The sequence below is a fragment of the Trachypithecus francoisi genome, unplaced genomic scaffold (genome assembly GCF_009764315.1).
Source record: "Trachypithecus francoisi isolate TF-2019V2 unplaced genomic scaffold, Tfra_2.0 Lachesis_group5, whole genome shotgun sequence".
Lineage (NCBI taxonomy): Eukaryota > Metazoa > Chordata > Mammalia > Primates > Cercopithecidae > Trachypithecus > Trachypithecus francoisi.
Genome location: NW_022681470.1, coordinates 148,699,511 through 148,720,155, shown reverse-complemented (window position 1 = coordinate 148,720,155; position 20,645 = coordinate 148,699,511). Strand labels below are relative to the sequence as shown.

General features: G+C 67.3%; 3 protein-coding genes across 5 annotated transcripts in view; 1 reads left to right on the top strand and 2 right to left on the bottom strand.

The window, feature by feature from the left end:
• STK11 (serine/threonine kinase 11) overlaps window positions 1–9,988 on the top strand; it is a 24,047-nt gene extending 14,059 nt beyond the window's left edge. The window contains exons 3-10 of one of the 3 annotated variants that reach the window (XM_033199649.1): window positions 808–897; window positions 1,858–1,990; window positions 2,066–2,202; window positions 2,786–2,913; window positions 3,502–3,559; window positions 4,567–4,754; window positions 8,063–8,272; window positions 9,160–9,988. In XM_033199649.1, coding sequence (XP_033055540.1) covers window positions 808–897; window positions 1,858–1,990; window positions 2,066–2,202; window positions 2,786–2,913; window positions 3,502–3,559; window positions 4,567–4,754; window positions 8,063–8,256 — 928 coding nt within the window. In that variant the 3' untranslated portion in view covers window positions 8,257–8,272; window positions 9,160–9,988. Of the gene's footprint in view, window positions 1–807; window positions 898–1,857; window positions 1,991–2,065; window positions 2,203–2,785; window positions 2,914–3,501; window positions 3,560–4,566; window positions 4,755–5,216; window positions 5,453–8,062; window positions 8,273–9,159 lie in introns of those variants that run through there. The other 2 variants (XM_033199651.1, XM_033199650.1) reach the window with 2 other exon arrangements.
• Window positions 9,610–11,717, bottom strand: LOC117076308 (voltage-dependent calcium channel beta subunit-associated regulatory protein). The gene has a single exon (XM_033199652.1). It carries the CDS (start codon window positions 11,354–11,356, stop codon window positions 10,739–10,741), a length of 618 nt encoding a protein of 205 aa, XP_033055543.1. The 5' UTR covers window positions 11,357–11,717; the 3' UTR covers window positions 9,610–10,738.
• On the bottom strand, window positions 11,573–20,645 carry LOC117076306 (voltage-dependent calcium channel beta subunit-associated regulatory protein-like). Its single transcript, XM_033199648.1, has 11 exons — window positions 19,414–20,645; window positions 17,654–17,794; window positions 17,437–17,576; window positions 17,158–17,222; window positions 16,994–17,047; window positions 16,659–16,803; window positions 16,262–16,433; window positions 15,879–16,019; window positions 15,111–15,321; window positions 12,462–12,842; window positions 11,573–11,705 (listed from the first exon to the last, which is right to left on the bottom strand). The coding sequence occupies exons 1-11, from the start codon at window positions 19,801–19,803 to the stop codon at window positions 11,701–11,703; spliced, it is 1,845 nt and encodes a 614-aa protein (XP_033055539.1). The 5' UTR covers window positions 19,804–20,645; the 3' UTR covers window positions 11,573–11,700.

The following is a 20,645-nucleotide window of genomic DNA, read 5'->3' as shown; positions in this document are numbered from 1 at the left end:
TTTCCGGTGTTGCGGCCGTGGGGCCTCCGTGGGAGGGGCTGGAGCCCTGGGTCCGCCTGCCCCGAGGCCTGCTCCCCTTCCTGTCTACTTGAAGGGGACTGACACACGAGGGCAGTGGCCTTCCCTGGCTCCCTGGAAGTCAACCATTGTGGGAGTGGCTGAGCAGCTTGCTGAAACGGGCCCCGAGCCCCGGCCCCTGTGTCCTGTGTCCTGGAGCCTTGGGGTGTCAAGACCCTATTTTCTCATAGTCTTCTCCAAGGTTAACCAGGGGTGTGGCCAGGGTCTGCCTGAGGGAGGCCACGCAGGCTGAATGTTGTGGGCCATTTTGGTCGTGGCTGGGCGTGTCCTTGTGTCATCTGTAGACTCCCCCCATGGGTCTTACGGGCACAGCTTCCCTGCGGGGACTTTGCTTGAGGCCCTGTGCCCAGAGCAAGAGCAGAAGTGGTCCTGAGGCTGGGGCTGTGTTCAGAGTCACGCAGTCAGGGGCCCTGGGCCCCATCCTGTGTGGACCGAGCCTGCTTGTGGGGCCGTCCAGGAGGTACCATCCCCGGCCCATGGGCGGGGTGGGGGTCGTGAGTCCCGCAGGAACACTGCCCCAAGAGTCAGCCCTGTCCTCCACTCCCATGGAGGCTCCCTCCTCCCGGACACTGGGGCCTTTTCAGAGGGGTGTGAGGGCAGGATGGGCCCTGGTCCGAGGAGGGGCAGGGTGGTTGCAGAGGGTCCCTCCAGAACCCTTTCTCTGGCCCCTGTGCTCCCCGGGCCTGTGAGTGGGGCCGCCTCTTGAGCTGTGTGTCCTTAGCACCCCACGTATATGGTGATGGAGTACTGCGTGTGTGGCATGCAGGAGATGCTGGACAGCGTGCCAGAGAAGCGTTTCCCGGTGTGCCAGGCCCACGGGTGTGTGCGCGGGGCAGGGGCTAGGGTGAAGCGGGGACTGGGGGCCGGGCAGGGCAGGCTCCTTTCCCTGTGGCCACACTGCTTGTCCTGATCTTCATTGACATGAAGGCCCAAGTTGTTTATTTATTTATTTATTTATTTATTTATTTTTGAGACGGAGTCTCACTCTGTCGCCCAGGCTGGAGTGCAGTGGTGCGATCTCCACTCACTGCCAGCTCCACCTCCCTGTTTCACGCCATTTGCCTACCTCAGCCTCCTGAGTAGCTGGGACCATGGCACCCGCCACCACGACCGGCTAATTTTTTGTATTTTTAGTAGAGACAGGGTTTCACTGTGTTCGCCAGGATGGTCTTGAACTCCTGACCTCGTGGTCCACCTGCCTCAGCCTCCCAAAGTGCTGGGATTACACGTGTGAGCCACCGCGCCCCACCCTGTGAAGGCCCAAGTTTTTAAAAACAGTTTTGGGGACTCCCGTGTGTGGCATCCACAGGCGGGGCTGCTGTCAACCTCCTGCCTCCATCTTTGCTGGGCCTGCTGCCTGAGGCCGGCGGCCGGCCCCTATCCCGTCCCAGCAGCCACCTGCCCCGACCGGACCTCCTGGGTGCAGATCTGTGGGCCGCAGAGTCAGGGCCCCTTGCTGCTGCAGGACTGCAGGGGGCAGGGAGGGGCCTGCTGTTTCAGCAAGCCTTTGGGGTGCAGCTGGCCTGTGGCCCACAGGGAAATGAGACCTGTGGACATTCGGGGCCCTGCCAGATGCGACTCGGCTGGATGAGGGTGGTCACTGCAGGCTCAGGCCTGGCTCCCTACTGGACCCAGCTTTTCCTCTGCCCTCTGTGCCTGGCCCTCCGTGACTCCCCAGCTGGGCCTGTGGTGTTTGGGAGGCTCCCAGGTGGCTGCAGAGGGGACCCCTGTGAGGAACAGGGAGGCCTCCGTCCCAAGACAGGTGTGTGTTGCCCGCAGGTACTTCTGTCAGCTGATCGACGGCCTGGAGTACCTGCACAGCCAGGGCATCGTGCACAAGGACATCAAGCCTGGGAACCTGCTGCTCACCACCGGGGGCACCCTCAAAATCTCTGACCTGGGCGTGGCCGAGGTAGGCGCGTGCTAGGGGGGGCCCTGGGGCGCCCCCTCCCGGGCACTCCCTGAGGGCTGCACGGCACTGCCACAGGCACTGCACCCGTTCGCGGCGGATGACACCTGCCGGACCAGCCAGGGCTCCCCGGCTTTCCAGCCACCCGAGATTGCCAACGGCCTGGACACCTTCTCCGGCTTCAAGGTGGACATCTGGTCAGCTGGGGTCACCCTGTAAGTGCCCTGGCCCCGCCCCGGCCCTCGCCACACGCAGAGCTCGGAGGGGCCTCTGCATCTTGGGCAGCTCCTGGCCTGTGGGTGCAGGGCATAGCCACCAGCCTAGACCCTCGCTGGCCACAGCCGCTGGGGGCGCTGACTTTATGGAGACGTAGCTCACACGGCAGGTGGTGGTTCACCCATGTGACATGCAGCCTGGCCTGTCAGGGATCTTCACAGAGTGTCACAACCAACCCTACTCTCAGAGCCCCACAGGGAAGCTGGGCGGGTGAGAGTGGCTCCAGGCCCCTTCCCCGGGTGGGTCCAGAGGACGCTCCCCTCTTGCCCCATGGCCTCCACTAGTGGGAGGCAGTGAAGACAGAGGTGTCCTTGAGTCCGCAGGGCCTGTGGTCCAGCAGCCACGCGAGGGCTCCGTCCCTGGGGCAGAGGTGGGGCTCCCGGGCGTCGGCCACCTTGACTGACCACAGCTTTCTCCCTCCCCTCGCAATGAAGCTCCGTCCCTGGGGCAGAGGTGGGGCTCCCGGGCGTCGGCCACCTTGACTGACCACAGCTTTCTCCCTCCCCTCCCCTCGCAATGAAGCTATAACATCACCACGGGTCTGTACCCCTTCGAAGGGGACAACATCTACAAGCTCTTTGAGAACATCGGGAAGGGGAGCTACGCCATCCCGGGTGACTGTGGCCCCCCGCTCTCCGACCTGCTGAAAGGTGGGGGCCTCGTCCCTCTGCCCACAGCCCCAGGGAGGCGGGGCTTTTGTGCAGAAATGCAGGGTGGGGGGTGTTAGGTGGGGGGCTGTTGGCCCCGAGACCCCTGCAGGCACTGAGAGGACTGAGCGGAGAGGCCAGCCTCCCACTAGGGCCTGGTTTGCCGGGTCCCTCAGCTCCACCTGCTTCTGGACGCTGTTCACCTCTGAACTCCCACCCTTGAGAGCAGTGCTGCCCTGCGCCTCCCCCAGCCCCGCCCTCCGGGCGCCCTGGCCTGCAGGCTCGTCCTGCCGCACTTCCTGTGTGTGGGCAGCAGGTGGCACTGGCCGTCCGTCCGTCTGCCCAGTGGCCTTGGGAGAATGGAACCACCCTGGCGGTCCAGCCCAGCCCTGTCTCCCAGCCAGCCACACAGAGGCTGTCCCCGGCCTGTCCCCTGGAGTGGCCTCTGTCAGTTTGGCCACCTATTCGAGGGGCCCCCTTGGGAGCATCCAGGTATCACCTGGGGCCTGACAACAGGCTGGTCAGGTGGGACGGTTGGCGGGGTCTCGGGCCTGTGCCCGGCTGACTGGCTCCTCGCCGGCTTCTCCTCAGGGATGCTTGAGTACGAGCCGGCCAAGAGGTTCTCCATCCGGCAGATCCGGCAGCACAGGTGGGCGGCCCCCAGGGTGGTGGGGCCGAGACCGCAGGGAGGCCGGCCACGTGGGCAGCGGGTTGAGTGGGCGCCAGAGCAGGGCATGGTGGGGGTGCTGAGCTGGGGCAGACCCCTTGCAGTGTCCGCAGTTCTCAGGGCCCGAGTGGGTTCTCTGGGCAATGCCCTGTTACTGGCCAGACAGGCCTTGTCCGAGCTGGGGTCTGAGTGAGGATGTGCATCCGTCCCTGCCCTAGGCATAGAGAGAGACACACTGGGAAAGGCACAGCTGGCCCCGAACACTGGCGAGAGCCTCTCTTTTTACCCTCCTCCTGGGGCTCCCAACAGCACAGTCTGGTTGGGATCCAGCCAAGAGCACCCAGCTCTGTGACAGAGAAGACAGAGCAGCAGGCGGGGACAGCAGGCCCCGCAGTGCGACCTCCCTCGCCTCGTGGGCTCTGCTCCTCTGCACCAGCCCCTGGAGTCCCTTGAGCCCTGTGCTGGAGCCCCTTCAAGCCCCGAGGCCCCCCAGAGACCAGCTCTGGGAGTGGGAGTGTCCAGACCACTGAGGCACTGGTGCTGATTGTGCCTTGGGGATCTCTGCGTAGCTCAGGGGCCGCTGGGAGCCTGCCAGGTGCTGGGGCTGCCCCCATAGCCTCCTGGGTTAGGATGTATTCATGGCCCCCAGGCCCCCTTCTGGCCTTTGCTGACATCCGTCTGGTGGGTGCTGGCTTCTGAGTGCCACCTGGAGACAGGCCTGAGGCTGGGCGTGGCGGGGGGTCAGGCCTCGGGGTGGAGGGGACATCTGTCAGGCTTGGAGTGAGGTCAGGGCTACAGACTGAGGTCCTGGCAGCCTGCCTGCTCCGGGAGGGCATGGCTGAGCGTCTGTGGTCACAGCCACCCGGTATGCAGCCTGGTTCTGGCTCCTGAGCATGCAGCAGGTACCCTGAGCACAGAGGAGCCAGGCTGGGCAGCTGCACCATCCTGGTGCAAGCCTGACAGGCACCACTGCTTCTGGGCGTTTGCAGCTGGTTCCGGAAGAAACACCCTCCGGCTGAGGCGCCGGTGCCCATCCCACCGAGCCCGGACACCAAGGACCGGTGGCGCAGCATGACTGTGGTGCCGTACTTGGAGGACCTGCACGGCGCGGACGAGGACGAGGACCTCTTTGACATCGAGGACGACATCATCTACACTCAGGACTTCACGGTGCCCGGTGAGTCTGGTGGGGGCCCCTGCCCAGCTCTGCTAACTTGGCCGTGACATCCCACAGGAGCAGGGTGCCTGCCTGTCTGCAGTGAGGACAGCTTCTGCCCTGTAGTGACCAATCCCATGTCCCCGAAGCCTCCAGCCCACCTGCAGGCCGCCTCCGTCCTGAGGGCAGCTGGGACACGGCTGAAAGGCGCGGGGGCAGCGGGGGCACTGGCCAAGGCCTATGTGGCCAGGAGGGTTCCCCAGGCGTCTCTCTGGGTGCTGTCTAGCCAGGCACCGCCCACCGGCCTTGGCCTGAGCCCCAGCAGGAGCAGGCGGGGAGCCCCAGGGTCGGGGGAGAGCGGGTGAGAGCCAAAGTGCAGGGTGGCCCCTCAGACAGCTGGCATGAGAGGGTCCAGTGGCCCTCCCTCCCACCATCCCTGAGGCCTGCCTGCTGGCCCTGATGCCGGCCGCCCTTCTTCCCCAGGTGGCGAGGAGGCGTCTGAGGCAGGGCTTAGAGCGGATCATGGCTCACAGAAGAGCGAGGGCTCAGACCTTTCAGGAGAGGAAGCCTCGCGGCCGGCGCCGCAGTAGTGCCCGAGGAGGAGCTCAGGGCCTTAGCATAGGGGCGGCCTGCACTGGCAGCCAGCCCCTCCCCGCCATGCTCTGGCTTGCCTCTGTTCCGCCTGGGGCCGGGCTGTGTCATAAAGAGTTGTGCAGTGTGTCTGCAGGTGGATGCTTGCTGCGCTCGGGCTGGAGCATGGCGGGGGCTGTTTCACGATTTCAGCGTGAAGTGGTGGGCAGGGGCCAGCCTGAGAAGAGGGGTACGCCAGGCAGGTTGGGATGTGAAGATCCAGTGGACAAGGACCGCCCCCGGGCCCGAGGGTCCCAGAATAGTGGGGGCCCTGCAGAGAGCCCCCCATTACATCCCTCAGCACCCCGGGCCCCTCAGCAAACCTCTAGGCTCAGCTCAGTAGCTGGTCCCCAGGAGGGCACAGTGTGGGGCCCTCGGGAGAGCACAGTGGGGGCACCAGGGGGTGCAGTGTGTGGGGGGCTCCCCTGGAGGGCACAGTGTGGGGCCCCCGGGAGGGTACAGTATGTGGGGGCCCCCAGGGTCAAAGGGTCTCGCCTCCTGGGCTCTTGGATTTGCAGCACCGCGGCCGTCGCGTCCTTTGGGACGGGAGGTGCTGCTGGGCACCCTGGTCACCGGGGTGTGCTGGGAGGTGGGGTCCCCTCATGGCGCCAGTCCTTGGGGCCTGGCTGCAATTTGACCCCAGGTCCAGGGCCTTCTGCCTTTCAGAGCTCTGGGGTCCCAAGACGGGCAGTCAGGCAAATCCCAGGCAGGAGGGCCAATTAGGGCAGGGCCAGCCCAAGCAGGCCGCCAGAGCTCTTGCTGGGACGTGGACCACATGCTGACCCTCACGGCCGCCCCTGCAGGCCAGGATCCCTGAGCCAGGACCCGGCACTGGCTTCCCTCCAGGCCTGTGTGAGACTGCCCTGTGTGGGCTGCCCTGGGGTGAGGTGCTGGGGAGGAGGGCAGGGGCTGGGCCACCTTTTTCATGACCCTGCTGAGCCCACTGTGGGTGGCGGGAAGGAGTACCCAGCAGAGGGGGGTCTGCCGGGACCACTCGGCATGGCTGAGGCCTCGGTACTCGGCACTGGGTGCTCAGGTACTGACGCCCTTTCCACTGCTCAGGCGCCGGCGACAGGCTCAACTTGAGGCTTCAGCGTGAGCCCCATCCCTGACCTGCAGAGCCCGCTTGCATCGGGGCAGGACAGCCCAGTGCCCTTGGGTCAGGGTGTCCTCCACACTCGGCCTGGGCTGCTGCATCGGCCCCTGCATGGCTCCACTTTGGCCTTGCCTGTCCCTACCCAGGATGGGGGTCCTGCTGCCAACACCCAGAACCCAGGGAAGGGGCTTGGGCTAGGTCCTGGGCACCAGCGCAGACAGGAGTGTGGGGTGGGAGAGGGGACGGATGGTCCCAGTGCCTCGTGGGGGTAGGGCCCTGGTGGCGGCTGTGCCCACTGATGCAGAGCTGGGGCACCTTGTCTACCAGGTTGGCCCTATGGGAGTGGGCACAGGGTCTGCCCCAGCAGAGATGGGCTGGGTGTAAGCTCAGACCTATGGGTGCAATTGGTGCCTCCTGATCAAGGTGCTTTTTTTTTTTTTTTTTTTTTTTGGGAGACAGTCCTGTCTGTCGCTCAGGCTGGAGTGCCGTGGCACAATCTCGGCTTACTGCAACCTCCGTCTCCCGGGTTCAAGCAATTCTCCTGCCTCAGCCTCCTGAGTAGCTGGGATTACAGGTGTGCACCACCACGCCCGGCTAATTTTTGTATTTTTAGTAGAGACGGGGTTTCACCATGTTGGTCAGGCTGGTCTCAAACTCCTAACCTCGTGATCCACCTGCCTTGGCCTCCCAAAGTGCTGGGATTACAGGCGTGAGCCACCGTGCCCGGCCCAAGCTGCCTTTTTAAAGCCAGTGACTTCCTGTGCACACGGGGGCAGGTGTGTGGCAAGTCCTGGAAGCTGCTGAGTCAGCCACTGGCCCCTTCTCGGAGCTGGGGCTCTGCACTGGGCACATGAGCTCTGGGGTAGCCCAGGGCAGCCTCCCACTGACATGGCCTGGGAGGGGCCTTGGGGGTGGCTCGGCAGCCAGTGTGTTGGCAGAGTCCTCACGGACCACCACAACTCCTGGCAGGGACAGCATGTGGGCAGCTTCCTGCACTTCCCCCCGCCATTATGAGGACATTGTCCACCTGGGCGGGGTGGGCAGCCCCAGGCCTGTGAGTTTCACAAGGTGCTGGTGCTGGTTGGTGGCTGGCAGAGACTGGGGGCGGCTGGGGGCCCTGGCAAGCTGAGCTCTACTCCCCGCGTGGTTCTGTGCTGGCATTTTGCGTGTCTGGCCTGAGCCTGGCCCTCCTGTGTCCTCACAGGTGAGCATGTGGTGGCTCCTGCACCTTTAGAACCAGATATGGGCCAGGGCACCCCAGGGGAGCACGGGAGGGTCCTGCCCTGTCAGCTTGCCGCCTACTCAGGAGTCCCTGTAGACCGCACCTGGGCGGGGTTCCACCTGGGGCCATGGCAGGTGCAGCAGACGGGGTGGAGGGGACACTCCTCCCAGGCCATCTGTGGGAGGCTCATCCCCTGGGGGTGCCTCCCAGAGCTGCTGGGGGACAGCATTTCAGACGGGAGAGACTTGGGCCTGACCCGGGGGCGGGCATGGCCTGGGCCACAGCTGTCAGTGTCTCCCTGTGCTGGGGGGGCCAGCCAGGTTCCTGCGGCTCTGGGGGTGCAGCCCTCGGCTCAGGCCACACTTGCCGTCTCCCTCCCAGGACAGGTCCCAGAAGAGGAGGCCAGTCAGAATGGACAGAGCCGGGGCCTCCCCAAGGCCGTGTGTATGAACGGCACGGAGGCGGCGCAGCTGAGCACCAAATCCAAGGCGGAGGGCCGGGCCCCCAACCCTGCCCGCAAGGCCTGCTCCGCCAGCAGCAAGATCCGCCGGCTGTCGGCCTGCAAGCAGCAGTGAGGGTGGCCACCTGCAGGTGGGGCGCGGCGGGGCCCGGGTGGGGCATGTGGGGACACCTCATGGATGCCACAGCCAGCCATGAGCATAGCCCACGCCAGTCATGGCGACTGTCACACGGCTGCGCATAGTTGCCACGTAGCTTTTGGGTAGCTTGGCCACGTAGCAACCCCTACTGAGTGTGGTATCTCCGGGCCTGGTGTCTGGCTACCGTGCTGGTCATGGAGGCCTACGTGTGGTGGGACTCGGGGGGGGGTCGTGCCATCCTCACAGCCATCTCTGAGTGGGTGCATTCAGAGGACCCTGCCCTGGGCCTGGCGCCCCCTCCCTATGCGTGGGCTGCTCCCAGGAAAGGCTCACGCTGGGCTCAGCCCAGAAGCTTTTGAGGCATGAGTGGGTGGTGGGTGGTGGGGAGGGACGGCGACCTCCATGGCCCTGCTGGGCTACCCCAGGCTCTGAGCCAGCTGCCAGGTCTGGCTGAGGCTGTCGTGCCAGACGCTGCCCTGTCTCTCCCTGTGTGCCTGCTCCCTCTCCCAGCCCCAGATATCAGAGACCCTTGTCACCTGCTGAGGATGCGGGGTGGACGGGAGCCCGAGGTTGAACCCCCTGCCTTGCCACAGTCCCTCTCCCAGTTTTGGGGGCCACTGCCTGAGTTACATGTCTATCCCCCAAATGGGTGCTCACAGCCCATCTACCAGCGTCAGAGCCTGTCAGACCCTACAAGAGGCTACACTTCATGTACCCCGGGAGTGACTCAAGGGTGGCCTTCCCTGGCCTCCCCTGCTGCCCCACTGGAGTCCGGTAGCCGGATGACTGCACCTCAGCTTCTCCATCCTCCCAGGAGCCCGCGGGAAGCGGAGAACCAGTACCCAGGCTGACCTCTTCCATCCTCCCTCCCCCCTGCAGCCCGTGTCCAGGAGCCCCGCCAGGTGCCCGCACCAGGCCCTCAGTCTTCCTGCCGGTCCCGCCCGCCCTCCCGGAGAGGTGGCTGCCATGCCTCTGTGCCGACCGCGCCCCAGGACCTCCGGAGCACCCTGCAGGGCTGGGCAGGGGGACAGCAGGGACCGGGCACAGCCCTCCCCTCGGCCGCCGGGCTGTGCACGCTTGTTGACTTTGCAGCCCGGGGCGGAGCCTTCCCGGGCGGGGGAGGGAGGAGGGAGGCGGCCTCGATGCACTTTACGTGGAGACTACTGGCCCCGCTCGTGGCCTCGTGCTCCGCAGGGCGCCCAGCGCTGTCCCCGCCGCAGACCAGCGGGCGGGTGTGGAGACCAGGCTCCTGGCCCTGCCATGCATGCAGCACCGCCCGGAAGCCGCGCGGCCACTTTGGTTTTGTTTGGTTGGTTCCATTTTCTTTTCTTTTTTTTTTTTTTTTTTAAGAAAAAATAAAAGGTGGATTTGAGCTGTGGCTGTGAGGGGTGTTTGGGAGCTGCTGGGTGGCGGGGGAGGCGTGGGGTTGGGCTCACGTCGCAGCTGCCTTTGCGCGCTCGGGCCACCCTGCTTCCGCGGCCCGGTCTGAGGGCAGGACCCCTCACCTCCCCCAAGGCCACTGCGCTCTTGGGACCCCAGAGAAAACTCCGAGCGAGCAGGCGTGTGCAGTCAGTATTTATAATCATCCAGAAAACAAAAACACGAGAAACGCCATCGCGGGATGGTGCAGACGCGGCGGGGGCTCGGAGGGCGTGGTGCGGGCGAGGGCGCCCGAATTTGGCAATAAATAAAGCTTGGGAAGCTTGGATCTGGCCGTCTGGGTTTTGTTCGCGTCTCAACATGGATGGGGCGGCAGCGGGGCGGGCGCCATTCACATGCGGAGGGCAGTGGGGACTCGGGGGCGGGAGGGCCGGGCCGGCTCCCCCAGGGCCGGCGGCAGCAGCGGCGGCGGCGCAGTTATTGCTCGGAGGCGGCGCGGGCTGCCGCCAGCACACGCCGCGGTGAGGTAAACGGTCTCGGGGGGTCGGCAGTCACGGTGTCGAGCCGCCTCCCGGCCCAGGGCGGTGAACTTGTCTGCGGCCCTTAGCGCCCCGCGGCCCCAACCCGGGCGAGTTCGCGCACGCGCCCGGCACGCGGCGGCTCCATCCGGCCCGGAGGGCTGCGCGTCCCTCGGGTGGCGGGCCCCGCGAGTGTCTAAGCGGCCGCCCGATCCGGGACGGAGGGCAGTTGGTCGTTGTCCTCTGGAGCCCGAAGCTGAGAGCCGTTCACGCCCCTTCCTTCCCGCCCAGCCGGGGTCTCCGCGCCCCGCGCCTCACGACGCCCAGCACCCGGCAAGCACCAGACAGAGCAGTGCGCACTTCGACCGCGCGAGGGCGGCCGAGGCTCTGCGCGTGCGCCCTGAAGCGGCGAACGCGCCTCCGTCGCCCCGCGCGTGCGCGAAGAGCCCACGGTTCCAGCGCATGCGCGTCGGGGCGTCGCGCCCCCACGTCTCTCCCGCCGCCGAGGCCCCGCGCGGCGCCGGAGAAGCTGCCAGAGAGATGGGCCCAGGACGCGGGATTTAGGCCGGGCTGTGGTCGGGGGACGTGGGAGCGGCGGCGACCAATGAGGGAGCCGCCACGACGGGCTCGGAGAGGCGTGGCGGAAAGAGTCTCTCTTCGAGGCCGGCCGCCAGCTTGTCCAGCACCGCCCCCGGGGGTACGACGCAGAGGCCCGAGCCGGGGCAGCCCCCGCCGCCCGGCTCCTCCTCGATGACGGGGATGGCGGGGTCGTCGCCGGCGCCGCCCAGGGTACGGCCGTCGGGCGGGCCGTCCACGCTGTCGCCACGCCGCAAGGGCGCACGCGCGGGTCGGGCCGCACCGGCAGGCGGTGCCGGGGTTCCGGCCAGGACCGGGGCCGCGCGGGCGCCGGGGTCGCTGTGCTGCCGGCCGCGCTGCCACTGCTTGCGGGCGTGCGGGTGCGCGCGGGCGCGGTGTCGCGCGGCGGCCGGCGTGTCGTCGAAGTGCGGGTCGTGGCGCAGGAACTCGTGGAACAGCGCGTCCGTCTTCTCGTCGATGCTGTAGTCGCGGCGCGGGCGGCGGGGCCAGGCGCGGGGGCTGCGGGGCCGGGCGGGCGCGGCGGGCGGCTCGGTGTCGTCGCCGGCGCCGCGGCCCTCGATGCTGGCGTAGCCGCTGTCCATCTGCAGCAGCCGGCGCGCCTCGCCGTCCTTGGGCCGCGGCGCCGGCGGGGAGGGCGGCGGGAAGGCGGGCGCCGCGCCCCCGGAGCCCGAGCCCGAGCTGTCGCCGCTGCGCACCGAGTCGCGGTCGTTGCCGCTGCTGCTGTGGTCCGAGGCGGCCGCATGCAGCTCGAGCGAGGCGCGCAGGCTCCACAGGTCGCGGTAGCTGGTCTGGGCCTGCTCAGGGCCCGCGTCCCGCTCGGCGTCCGGCTCCAGTGGCGGCTGCTGCTGCTGCTCAGGCCCCGCGCCGCCCGCGCCACGCTCCGGGGGAGAATCGGGGCTCGCTCCTCCCGGTGCCTCGGCCGCCTCTAGCCTGCAAGCCAGGCCGCACCGTCAGAGCCCGGCCGAGCCCTGCGCCCCCTCCCTGGCCGGCCACCCGCCCTCTGGATCAGGGAGGGTGGGCCCGGGTGGGACTTGGAACTCGGGCAGGCCCTGGAAGGTGAGAGCTTTAAAATGGGCGGGTGTGTTTTGCAGGGAACGGGTCTTGCATTGACCCTGAGCTGCAGCGCCTGCTTCTTAAGCAGGGTGCCTCCGTGCTGGACTGCAGACGGCGGGGGCCCCTCCCTTGGAAGCTCCCAGGAAGAGTCAACACGCTTCTCTCTGGGAGTCACCTTTTCCCAGCCTCCCAGTGAATGTGGGAGCCGCAGGCGGTAGACTGGATGCGGTTGAGTCCAGCTCAGCCCCTGCTCCAGGCTAGGGGTCTCTGCCCACCCATGCTGGATAAACAGCAGGAGGAGTACGGTGCACAGACATGAGGGTCACTCCCCAGACCAGGGCTGTCCCAGGAACCCTGCTCTGCCCCAGCCCCACGTCCCATTCCCATCCCACTGACGTGGGCCCTGGGCTTCAGGAAAGTTGCCCTTGGGGTTGGGGCAGGGGTGCTGCTCGCCAGAGTGGTCACAGCAGTTTCTGAGAAGGGTCTACTCAGCCCTCGGGAGCATGGTAGGAGTGGGAGAGGGCCCGGGACCACAGCAGAACCCTTCAGGCCTCGTTCTCCACTAGCAAGCGGCAGTACCAGCGCCATCGTCGGGGGTGGGGCCCCACCTCCCACCCACCCCCCTACCCTTACCCAGTTTCTCCCTGCTTCCCTCCTCTGGTCCATGCTGGAGAGGTGGCCCCAGTGAGTCAGCCTCTGGGAGGGGCCTTGCTGCTGGAGGCGGGTGAGCGCGTGTCCACGGGGCCTGGAGAGCGCTCCCTGGGCCGCCTAGTGGGGGGGGCGAAGCGGGGCAAGGGCCCACAGGTCCACCCCTAGCACCTCCATCTACTGAAAAATACCTGCCGAGAGCAGGGGGCGGGCTGGCCAGAAAGGGACGGGGGCGTGGGAAGGCCACGGCGTCGCCAGCCCTGGCGATGTACTGGATGAAGTCCTCGTGGGGGGCGCCCCCCTCCTCCTGCTCCGTGCTCTCACTGGCTGCCCGCTGCCGCTGGAAGTGGTGCCGCTTGGGGGAACCTGTGCGGGGGATGTGCCGTCAGCGTGAGCCCGCATGTACCTCCACCCTCCACCCCACACGCAGAAGGCCTGTGCCCGTCCACACACACAACGCAGGGGATGTGCCGTCAGCGTCAGCCCGTATGTACCTCCACCCTCCACCCCCCACACACAATGCCTGTGTCCCCCGCACACACACACACAGAACGCCTGTGCCCCCCCACACACGTAGAACGCAGGGGATGTGCCGCCAGCGTCAGCCAGCATGTACCTCCACCCTGCACCCCACACGCAAAACGCCTGTGCCCCCCCCCCCCACACAGAATGCCTGTCTCCCCCCACACACACATACACCACCTGTGGCGCCCCCCACACACCTGTGCTCCTCCACACAAATGCTTGTGCCTGCCCCCACAGAATGCCTGTGACCTCCCCCCACACACGCCTGTGCCCCCCCACACACTTGTGGCCCCCCCCACACACATAGAACACCTGTGCCCTCCCCCCCCACAGAACACGTGTACCACACCTGTGCCCTATCACACACATGCACAGAGAAGTGGGCCCTGGCTTGGGCCAGACCCTGGCTGGCATCTCCCTAGGCCAGGTGGGTGTGGACAGTGGCTCTATGTACACCCTGGAGTACAGGTGAGGAAACTGAGGCACAGAGAGCAGAGATGCTAGGACCAGAGAGCCTGGGCAGGGCAGGGTCAGGAAGCAAGTGAGTAGAAGGGCCTCAGGCACTGGTAGTGCCCCAGGGCAGCCCTGGCCAACGTGTGGCCACTCATAAGGACGTGTCTTGGACACCTAGTGGCCTGCACAGCCTGGCTCAAACTATGGAAGGCATGAGAGAGTCACATACAGGCTTGGTGGGGACTAATGAGGAGAGAGAGAGAGGTGCCCTCTCCTGCCAGCTCCACCCTGGTCTGGGGAGCGCTGGGGGACTGCCCCACCCCTGCCTCGGCCCCCTTCTCCCAACAGCCTCCCCAGCGAAGCTTGAGTGGGCAGGCCCCAGGGGCAAGGAGGCAGTTACCCAGCAAACAGGTTCTGGGTTGTGCTGTAAGCTTATCGGACTCTAAATGTCTCTAGTTGCCACCAGGGCCCCATTCATCTCAAGATCTGGATTCTCTCAGCGGGACCCGGGCAGCCAGAGGAGGAGGCCTTCCCCTCTCTGGCCCCTAGCTACCTTGTGGGTGGGGGTTGGGAGAACTCACCCCACCCCGTGGGCTGGAGCCAGGCCCCAATACGGGGTCTCCCACTGTCTGATGGCGTGTCCTCTGTCACGCTGACAGCACCTTCTCTCTGCATTTGTCCCCTGTCCCGGCCTCACCTGACAACTGGACCTGGCCCCCCCTCCACAAGGCAGAGCAGGGCCCCACTCCCTCTGGGCTGCCCCAGCCCTGCTGCCAGAGCTACAGATAGGACCCCTCTGCTCCTGCCACACACTCCTGCCTCAAGCCCAGAAAAGGCAGCCCTGTGTCCAGGATCCTGCCTGACCCAAGGCCTGCAGAATTGAAGGACTACTGTTAAACAGTCCAGAGATCTATGTGCTACAGCCCAGAGGGCAAAGTGCCGCCCCCACCCCCCAGCTTCTGTAAGTTTTTCTGGCACACAGCCACGTGCATTCGTCAGGCAGTGCCTCTTGCTGCTTCCTCGCCTCAAGAGCAGCACCGAGTTGTGGAGACATAGCCTCTCCAACCACAACCCCACGAATACTACCATCCAGGGCCTGATGGGAAATGTTTGCTGACCCCTGGCGCAGTCCAACACTTACTTCGTGTCAGAGGAAGCCAGAGCCCAGACCGGCAGAGGGCCTTGGCCAGGGTCACACAGCAGCTGATGCTCTGGCCAGCGGGCGAAGGAGGGGCCCCTGGAGAACTCACCTTCCGCTCACATTCCCAGGGATGAGAGCCCAGCGTGGCTGGGAGGGGATGCAGGCCCCAGGCCCCACCCTCTACGCTGCACAGTGACCAGGTGGCCCCTGACACCCTCCTTTACCACCTCATCCTGGATGCCCCAATGGCCTGAGAGCAGTCAGGGCGTGCAAAGCCCTCCTGCACAGGGCACCGGAGTTAGGTGGGTCTGGCTCAAGCTGCCCGCACACTCAGCCCTCCCAGCCACCTGCAGAACCTCAGGCAGGATGCCCGCTGGCAGACTGGGCAGGGCCAGGCCCCAGAGCATTGGTTCCCCACCCAGCCCACAACCTCCTGCTCCTGGATGTCCAGGGCAGCCCCTGGCAGCCACCACCAAGCCCGCAGGGGCCACTCTCTACCAGGTGCCACAGCTCACCTCTCGTGTCCAGACTGGCCGCCCGCTGGCTGGGCTCCAGCTTCCACTTCTTGACCTTGAAGTAGGGGCTGGCCCCGTCCAGGCTGGCATGGCGGCGCAGGCGGGTGAGGAACTGCAGAACGGTACCCGTCCCAGATCCCGGGCCCACCTCCCCAGGTCCTGCTGCAGCCCCGGGCCCTCCAGCCTTGGTGCTCCTGGTACTGGCATCCAACTGGCAGGGAACAGAGATGGCGCTCAGACTAAGACCTCTTCCTGGCCCCGCGTGCTGGCCCCAGATGGCCCTAGGTTGGGAGACAGTCCCAAGGGCCCCCATCACTGGGACAGAGAGGGGTACCTGCTCGGAGAGGGGCAGAGGCACGAGGAGGGGTGTTCGGTGGCTGGGTGGGCTACACTAGGGTGCTCTGCCCTCAGGGGAAGGACCCTGGACACGGGGTTTGGAGAGAGGAGGAGGTGCGTGTCTAGGAGCTCTCTCGCCCATGGCGTGGGCTGCACCCTGCAGGTGAGGGAGGGCAGGGGTGGTGCACCCTCTCCAGTGCCTAGGGAAGGTCAGTGAAGTAGGAGCCTGGGGTGCTCCCTGCATATGTGAGTACACGCCCGTGTCCGGTGTGCAGTCGGTCCCGCTTTCTCCCGTGTGCAATGACCCGACGGGCCAAGGAGGGCCGTGGTGGGTGGGAGGCCATAGGCTGACGTTGGTCCTGGATTGGGGGCAGGGAGGGGAAGGAGCCTCCCGGGCTGTGGACACCGTGGGGGACGCGCAGGAGCCCTCACCGAGATGCCTTCCCCAGAGTCGCTAGATGCCGAGGGGCTGATCTCCGCAAAGTCAGTGGCGCCCGCGGCCGAGTTGTAGGGGTCACCTGGCAGGGCGGAGCTGGGGCCCACGGAGCGGCCCGTGAGGGCCTTCCCCGGGGGCTGTGGGACAGAGCCAGGTGGGGGAGGAAGCAGTGACAGGTCAAAGAGCATGGGTGGGTGAGGGGCATGGGCGGATGGGGGGCATGCTGGGCTCGGCTCCCTGCCCTGCTCCACCCCACCTCGCCCATCCCAAGATGAGGGCCACCCTGAAAGAGAGTGAGGGAGGGCGTGGGGGTCCAGGAGTCCCTGGGGCTGCCCCCCATCCCCCGAAGAACCCCGAAGGCTGCTGCCCATAGGCTCACCTGGAAGATGGCCAGGGTGGCCTTGGGAGAGGTGGCTGGGTGGGGCGTGGCGGCCGAGCTGGCCTCGCCCGAGTCACACTCATGGATGGTGACAATCTTGAGGGGCGGCAGGTGCAGGTGTGTGAGCCGGGCATTCTTCAGGTGGTGGAAGTCTCCCTCCGTCAGTGTGTACCTGCGACAGTGTCTGGCCGTCAGAGCCTGCCCACCTCCCGTGCCTGATGGCGCAGCTGCTGCACTCTGCCATCCACCCTGCCGGCCAAGGCCGCCCCACTGCACAGTCCCAGTTCAGGGGCCTCCGCCTTGGTCCCTGCAGCCTCTGCGCCCAGCTCCTCCCCTGTCCCGAGCAGCCATGACCTCAGACAGGCCCTGAGGTACCCCCTGACGCCACCCTGCTTACCGACGGCCCTTGTCCTGCGTCTTGCGGCTCTGCTCGAACAGCGCCGCCTCGTTGAAGGAAACGCGGCGGCCGGTGGAGCTGGTGGACAGGAAGCGCTCAGTCTCCGCATCCTGGCTCTCGGGGTCCTCCCCCCGGAAGTCGGGGTCTGCGTGAAGAGGCAGGAGAGGGTGGGCCCCGGGTGGGCCGCGCCAGGCGCCTGGTCCCGGGAGGGCTGCTCGTTGGGCGGCCGGGACGGGGAGGGCTGGGGCCACGGCGCGGGCGGCCGGGCGGGTGGGGCGAGGGACACTCGTCCATCCGCTCACACACTCACTCGCTCAGCACGCGCCTGGGCCCACCTACGCCTGGGCGATAAGGAAACAGAGATGAGTCGGAATCGAGCTGCGCCCAGTCTGGTGGGGGAGACAGACAGACACAGACGGTCAGGCGGCCCGAGGGGGCGGCGGGTGGCCGAGGGGCAGATGGACAGGTGGGCACGCAGCTGGGCTGGCCAGCACCTCACCTTGGGCCGGGTGGGTGCCGTTGTCCAGATAGGTGGTGGTGGTCTTCTCCACTTCCTCCATGGCCCTGGGAGAGACGTCGGGAGAGCACAGTGGCACCAAGGGCCCAGAGAGCCGCAGTGGGTCTCGGCTCTCTGCCCCAAGCCAAGGCCCTGCGCATCACCCAGTCTCCAGAGGCACAGCCCACCCTGTGACTCAGAAAGCAGTGAGGTAGGTCCCCCATACCCGACTGGTGCCCACAACCACCATGCACCTGCCCAGCCGAGGTGGGGGCCTCGCACCTGTTGAGGCGCTGGTGGACGTCCCAGCAGCGCTTGCAGAGGAGCAGGACGCCGGACAACACCACCAGCGTGCCCCCCACGAACAGCGACATCACCACCACCAGCAGCACATAGTTGTCCAGGATGGGGTCTGGCTCTGCCTGTGGGCATGCGGGGGGGATCAGGTGCTGCTGGCCTGGACAACCTCCTGCCCTTCCCACCTGTCCCCTGCACCCACCGTGGGGCGTCCAGTGGCGTTGTCCCACGACGTCGTCAGGGCTACTGTGGCGGTGTTGGTGGTGGTGGTGGTGGTGGTGGCGGCGGCGGCGGTTGTGGCCATGGTGGCTGTGGGCTGCATTCTGAACTGGGGAGGAGAGCCCTGTAGGGAGGAGGCCTGGTCAGCTCCAGCTAGGCCTGCTTCTCCTCCAGGAGCCACTGCAGACAAGCCAGGTCTTCCCTGTGGGACCAGGAGCCCACACAGGGGCCAGTGACTCATGGAGAGGCGTCAGAGCCGGATGCAGCCTCCACCCGGCTTGGCTCTGGCCGGAGGGCCCGGGGGGCTCTCTCTGGACCTCCATCTTACATCCCCATGGTAGGGGAGGAGGCCTGGCCCTCTGAGGGTGCGCCTGTGCCCATCACAACTGCATACAGCTGGTGCGGCCTGTCCTGCAAGATAGCGCCAGGCCCTGGAGCTGGGCGACGGGAAGGGCAAGCACTCGGAGGAATGGGGACAACGAGGCGGTGCAGCCAGCTCCAGAAGGACTCCAGATACTCTGTCCGCCCCATCACGGGGGTGGGGGACTACCCCGCCCCAATAAGTTCAGCTACACCCTGGCAGGGCCCACCCTGCCATGGTTGGGTAGAGGGAGACCTCCTGCTGCCCGCGCGCGGGGGAGGGTGCAGGGGCTGGGCGCGTGCCCCCGGGTCACGACTCTGGGAGGTGGAGGTCCCCCGGTGCTGAGCGCTGGTGGGAGTGCAAGGGACAAAGGAGGCGCATCTGTTCCCAGCCCCGACAAGCTGGTTCCCATGGCGACCGCAGAGCAGGCCGCGGCTGGGGGGGCGGGTTGCCAGGGAGCGGCGGGGAGGGGGCGCGGGGGCGGCAGCCTTGGGAGGGGGGGCCGGCGCGGAGCCGCAAGATGGCCGCGGCCGCCACCCCGCCGTGCCCAGCCTGGGCGCCCGGAGCATCCCCGGCCACCTTATGCTCGGGGGAAACTGAGGCGGGGCGCGGCACTAGGGAAAGGAGCCGCCTGGACACCGCGCGACGCAGCCGGGCGGGGAGGCCCGGGAATCGCAGGGGGTCGGGGCTGGCGCCGGGGTGCTCCGCGGCCCCAGGTCGGCACCGCACGCGCGAGGCCTCTCCCGGAGCGAGAGGAGCGCACAGGCGGCAGCCACTCCTGCCCCTCCCCGGCTTCCGCCCACACACGACAGCGGGAAACTGAGGCCCAAAGCCGGGCAGGCTCCCGGCGGGGGCTGCTGTCCTCAGCGCTCCCGGTCACAGGCTGCCCGGGCCCTGGTACTGGGGGAAGGGGCCGCATATGTAGGTCGGGAAATGAGTTCAGGCTGGAGGGGGTGGGGCACAGGCGCAGAATGGTGACCGGAGGCCGGGGAAGATGGCAGGAGGCCGAGGAGAAGAGGGGGACTCCTGGCGGAGGCGACTGCGGGAGTGGAGGGCGGAGGTTCCCCAGGGGGCAGCGCCGCGCCCCCGAGCCGGCCAAGGGGTGGGGATCGCGAGCGAGGGGAGGCAGGGACCCGACGCCAGGGCTGAGCCGAGACGCCATCGTCCTCGCCCGACCTCACAGGGAGAAACTGAGGCTGGGGCGGGGCCTGGGCGGGGGTCCCTAACCAGGCAGCCAGGTTGGGGGCGCAAGGCCCGGAGCTCGGTCCCCGCGCCCGCCGGACTCCTCCGCGCCCTCCCTCCGGCCGTTCAGCCCACAGCCGGCTGCGATCCCCGGCCTGCCCCCCGTCCGTCCCCCGCAGCCCCGGGCCCGCCGCGCCTACCTCAGCGCCGGGACGCGCGGCCCATGGGCGGCGGGCGGGCGGCGGGCGGCTGCGTGGCTCTCCCGGCTGGCTCCGGCGCCCGGTGGCCGCGGAGCAGGCGGAGAATTTATGAATGGAGAGCGCGGCGCGGGGGAGGCCGGCGCGAGAGGAGGGGCCGCGCACGTGACCGCGTTGGCGGCGCGCCCGCGCCGCGCGCCCGGTGCTGCCCCGTCCCCGGCCCGCCGCCCCCGCTGCGCTCGCCGCTGGGTCTGGCTGGCTCCGCGCCGGCCGCCGACTCCCCTTCCCTTCCGGCGGGGGCGGGGGGCGGAGCCTGCGCTCCCAGGCGCCCACTCCGCACGCGGAGCCGCCCCCCGCACCCGCCGCGGCGGCCGAGCCCCGCCCCCGGCACATCGGCACGATTCACCTCGCCCGGTCCTGAGGTCCCAGGGACGCAGCTCGGGGTGTCCTGGAATGCACGACTCTCTGCAGCCCGAGGTGCGCCGCGTGCGCAGGAGGGGGTGCGGTCCAGGGGGACACGGACTCCCCTCTCACGTTGCTTGGTCCGTGGGGGTTCTGGGGCGGCACAGCCAGGGCCCCTCGGGCACAATCGCAGCCCAGGGTCTCTGGGTACAGGCGCCTCGCCTGCTTCCCCACGCAGGTCCTCTCTGCCACTGTGGAGGGCTCGCCATGCCCCTCCTGGCCCCTGTCCTGTGTGACAGCGATCACAGACCGGCTTCAAGCTGGGCCCATGGGGCCCAAACGTGCGCTCACAGAGGTCTGCTCGTGGGGTGACATCAGGACGACACCTGCAGAAACCCAAGTCCCAAAGCTGCCGCCGCTTCTCCCTCTCAGACCATGGAGCCTCACCCTTCAGATACTCAGGCCACACACCTGCCACCAGCCTGGCCCGAGCGCCACCCCAACACCGCTGGGCCCACACCTAACACCCCACAGCGCCTGCTCCTTCTCATCCCAAAGAAAGGCTGACACCGCTGGCCCAGCTCAGCCTCCCCGCCTCTGCCTTTGCAGGTGCTCCGTACTCAGGCCTCTTCGTCCGTTCCGCCAAAGGTTCACCCCAGTTTCCTTCAACTCCTCCAGCTTCACAGTCTCGGCGATTCTGCTCTTGGCTCCCAATCCATGTCCGGGTCCCCTCCTCTGCTACGTCTTTCCAAGGCTCTATGCCTTGTGCCTTGCCTGTTCCTGTGTGCTGTGGGACCCCCACTCCGCTAGCTGTGAACTCCAAGGGCAGCCCT

Coding starts and splice junctions, on each gene's coding strand:
- LOC117076306 (XM_033199648.1), bottom strand. CDS start 19,803: ATGTGCCGGGGGCGGGGCTCGGCCGCCGCGGCGGGTGCGGGGGGCGGC. Junction 17,048..17,157: donor CGGCACCCACCCGGCCCAAG/GTGAGGTGCTGG, acceptor CTCCCCCACCAG/ACTGGGCGCAGCTCGATTCC. Junction 16,804..16,993: donor TCCTTATCGCCCAGGCGTAG/GTGGGCCCAGGC, acceptor CTCTTCACGCAG/ACCCCGACTTCCGGGGGGAG.
- LOC117076308 (XM_033199652.1), bottom strand. CDS start 11,356: ATGGACAGCGGCTACGCCAGCATCGAGGGCCGCGGCGCCGGCGACGAC.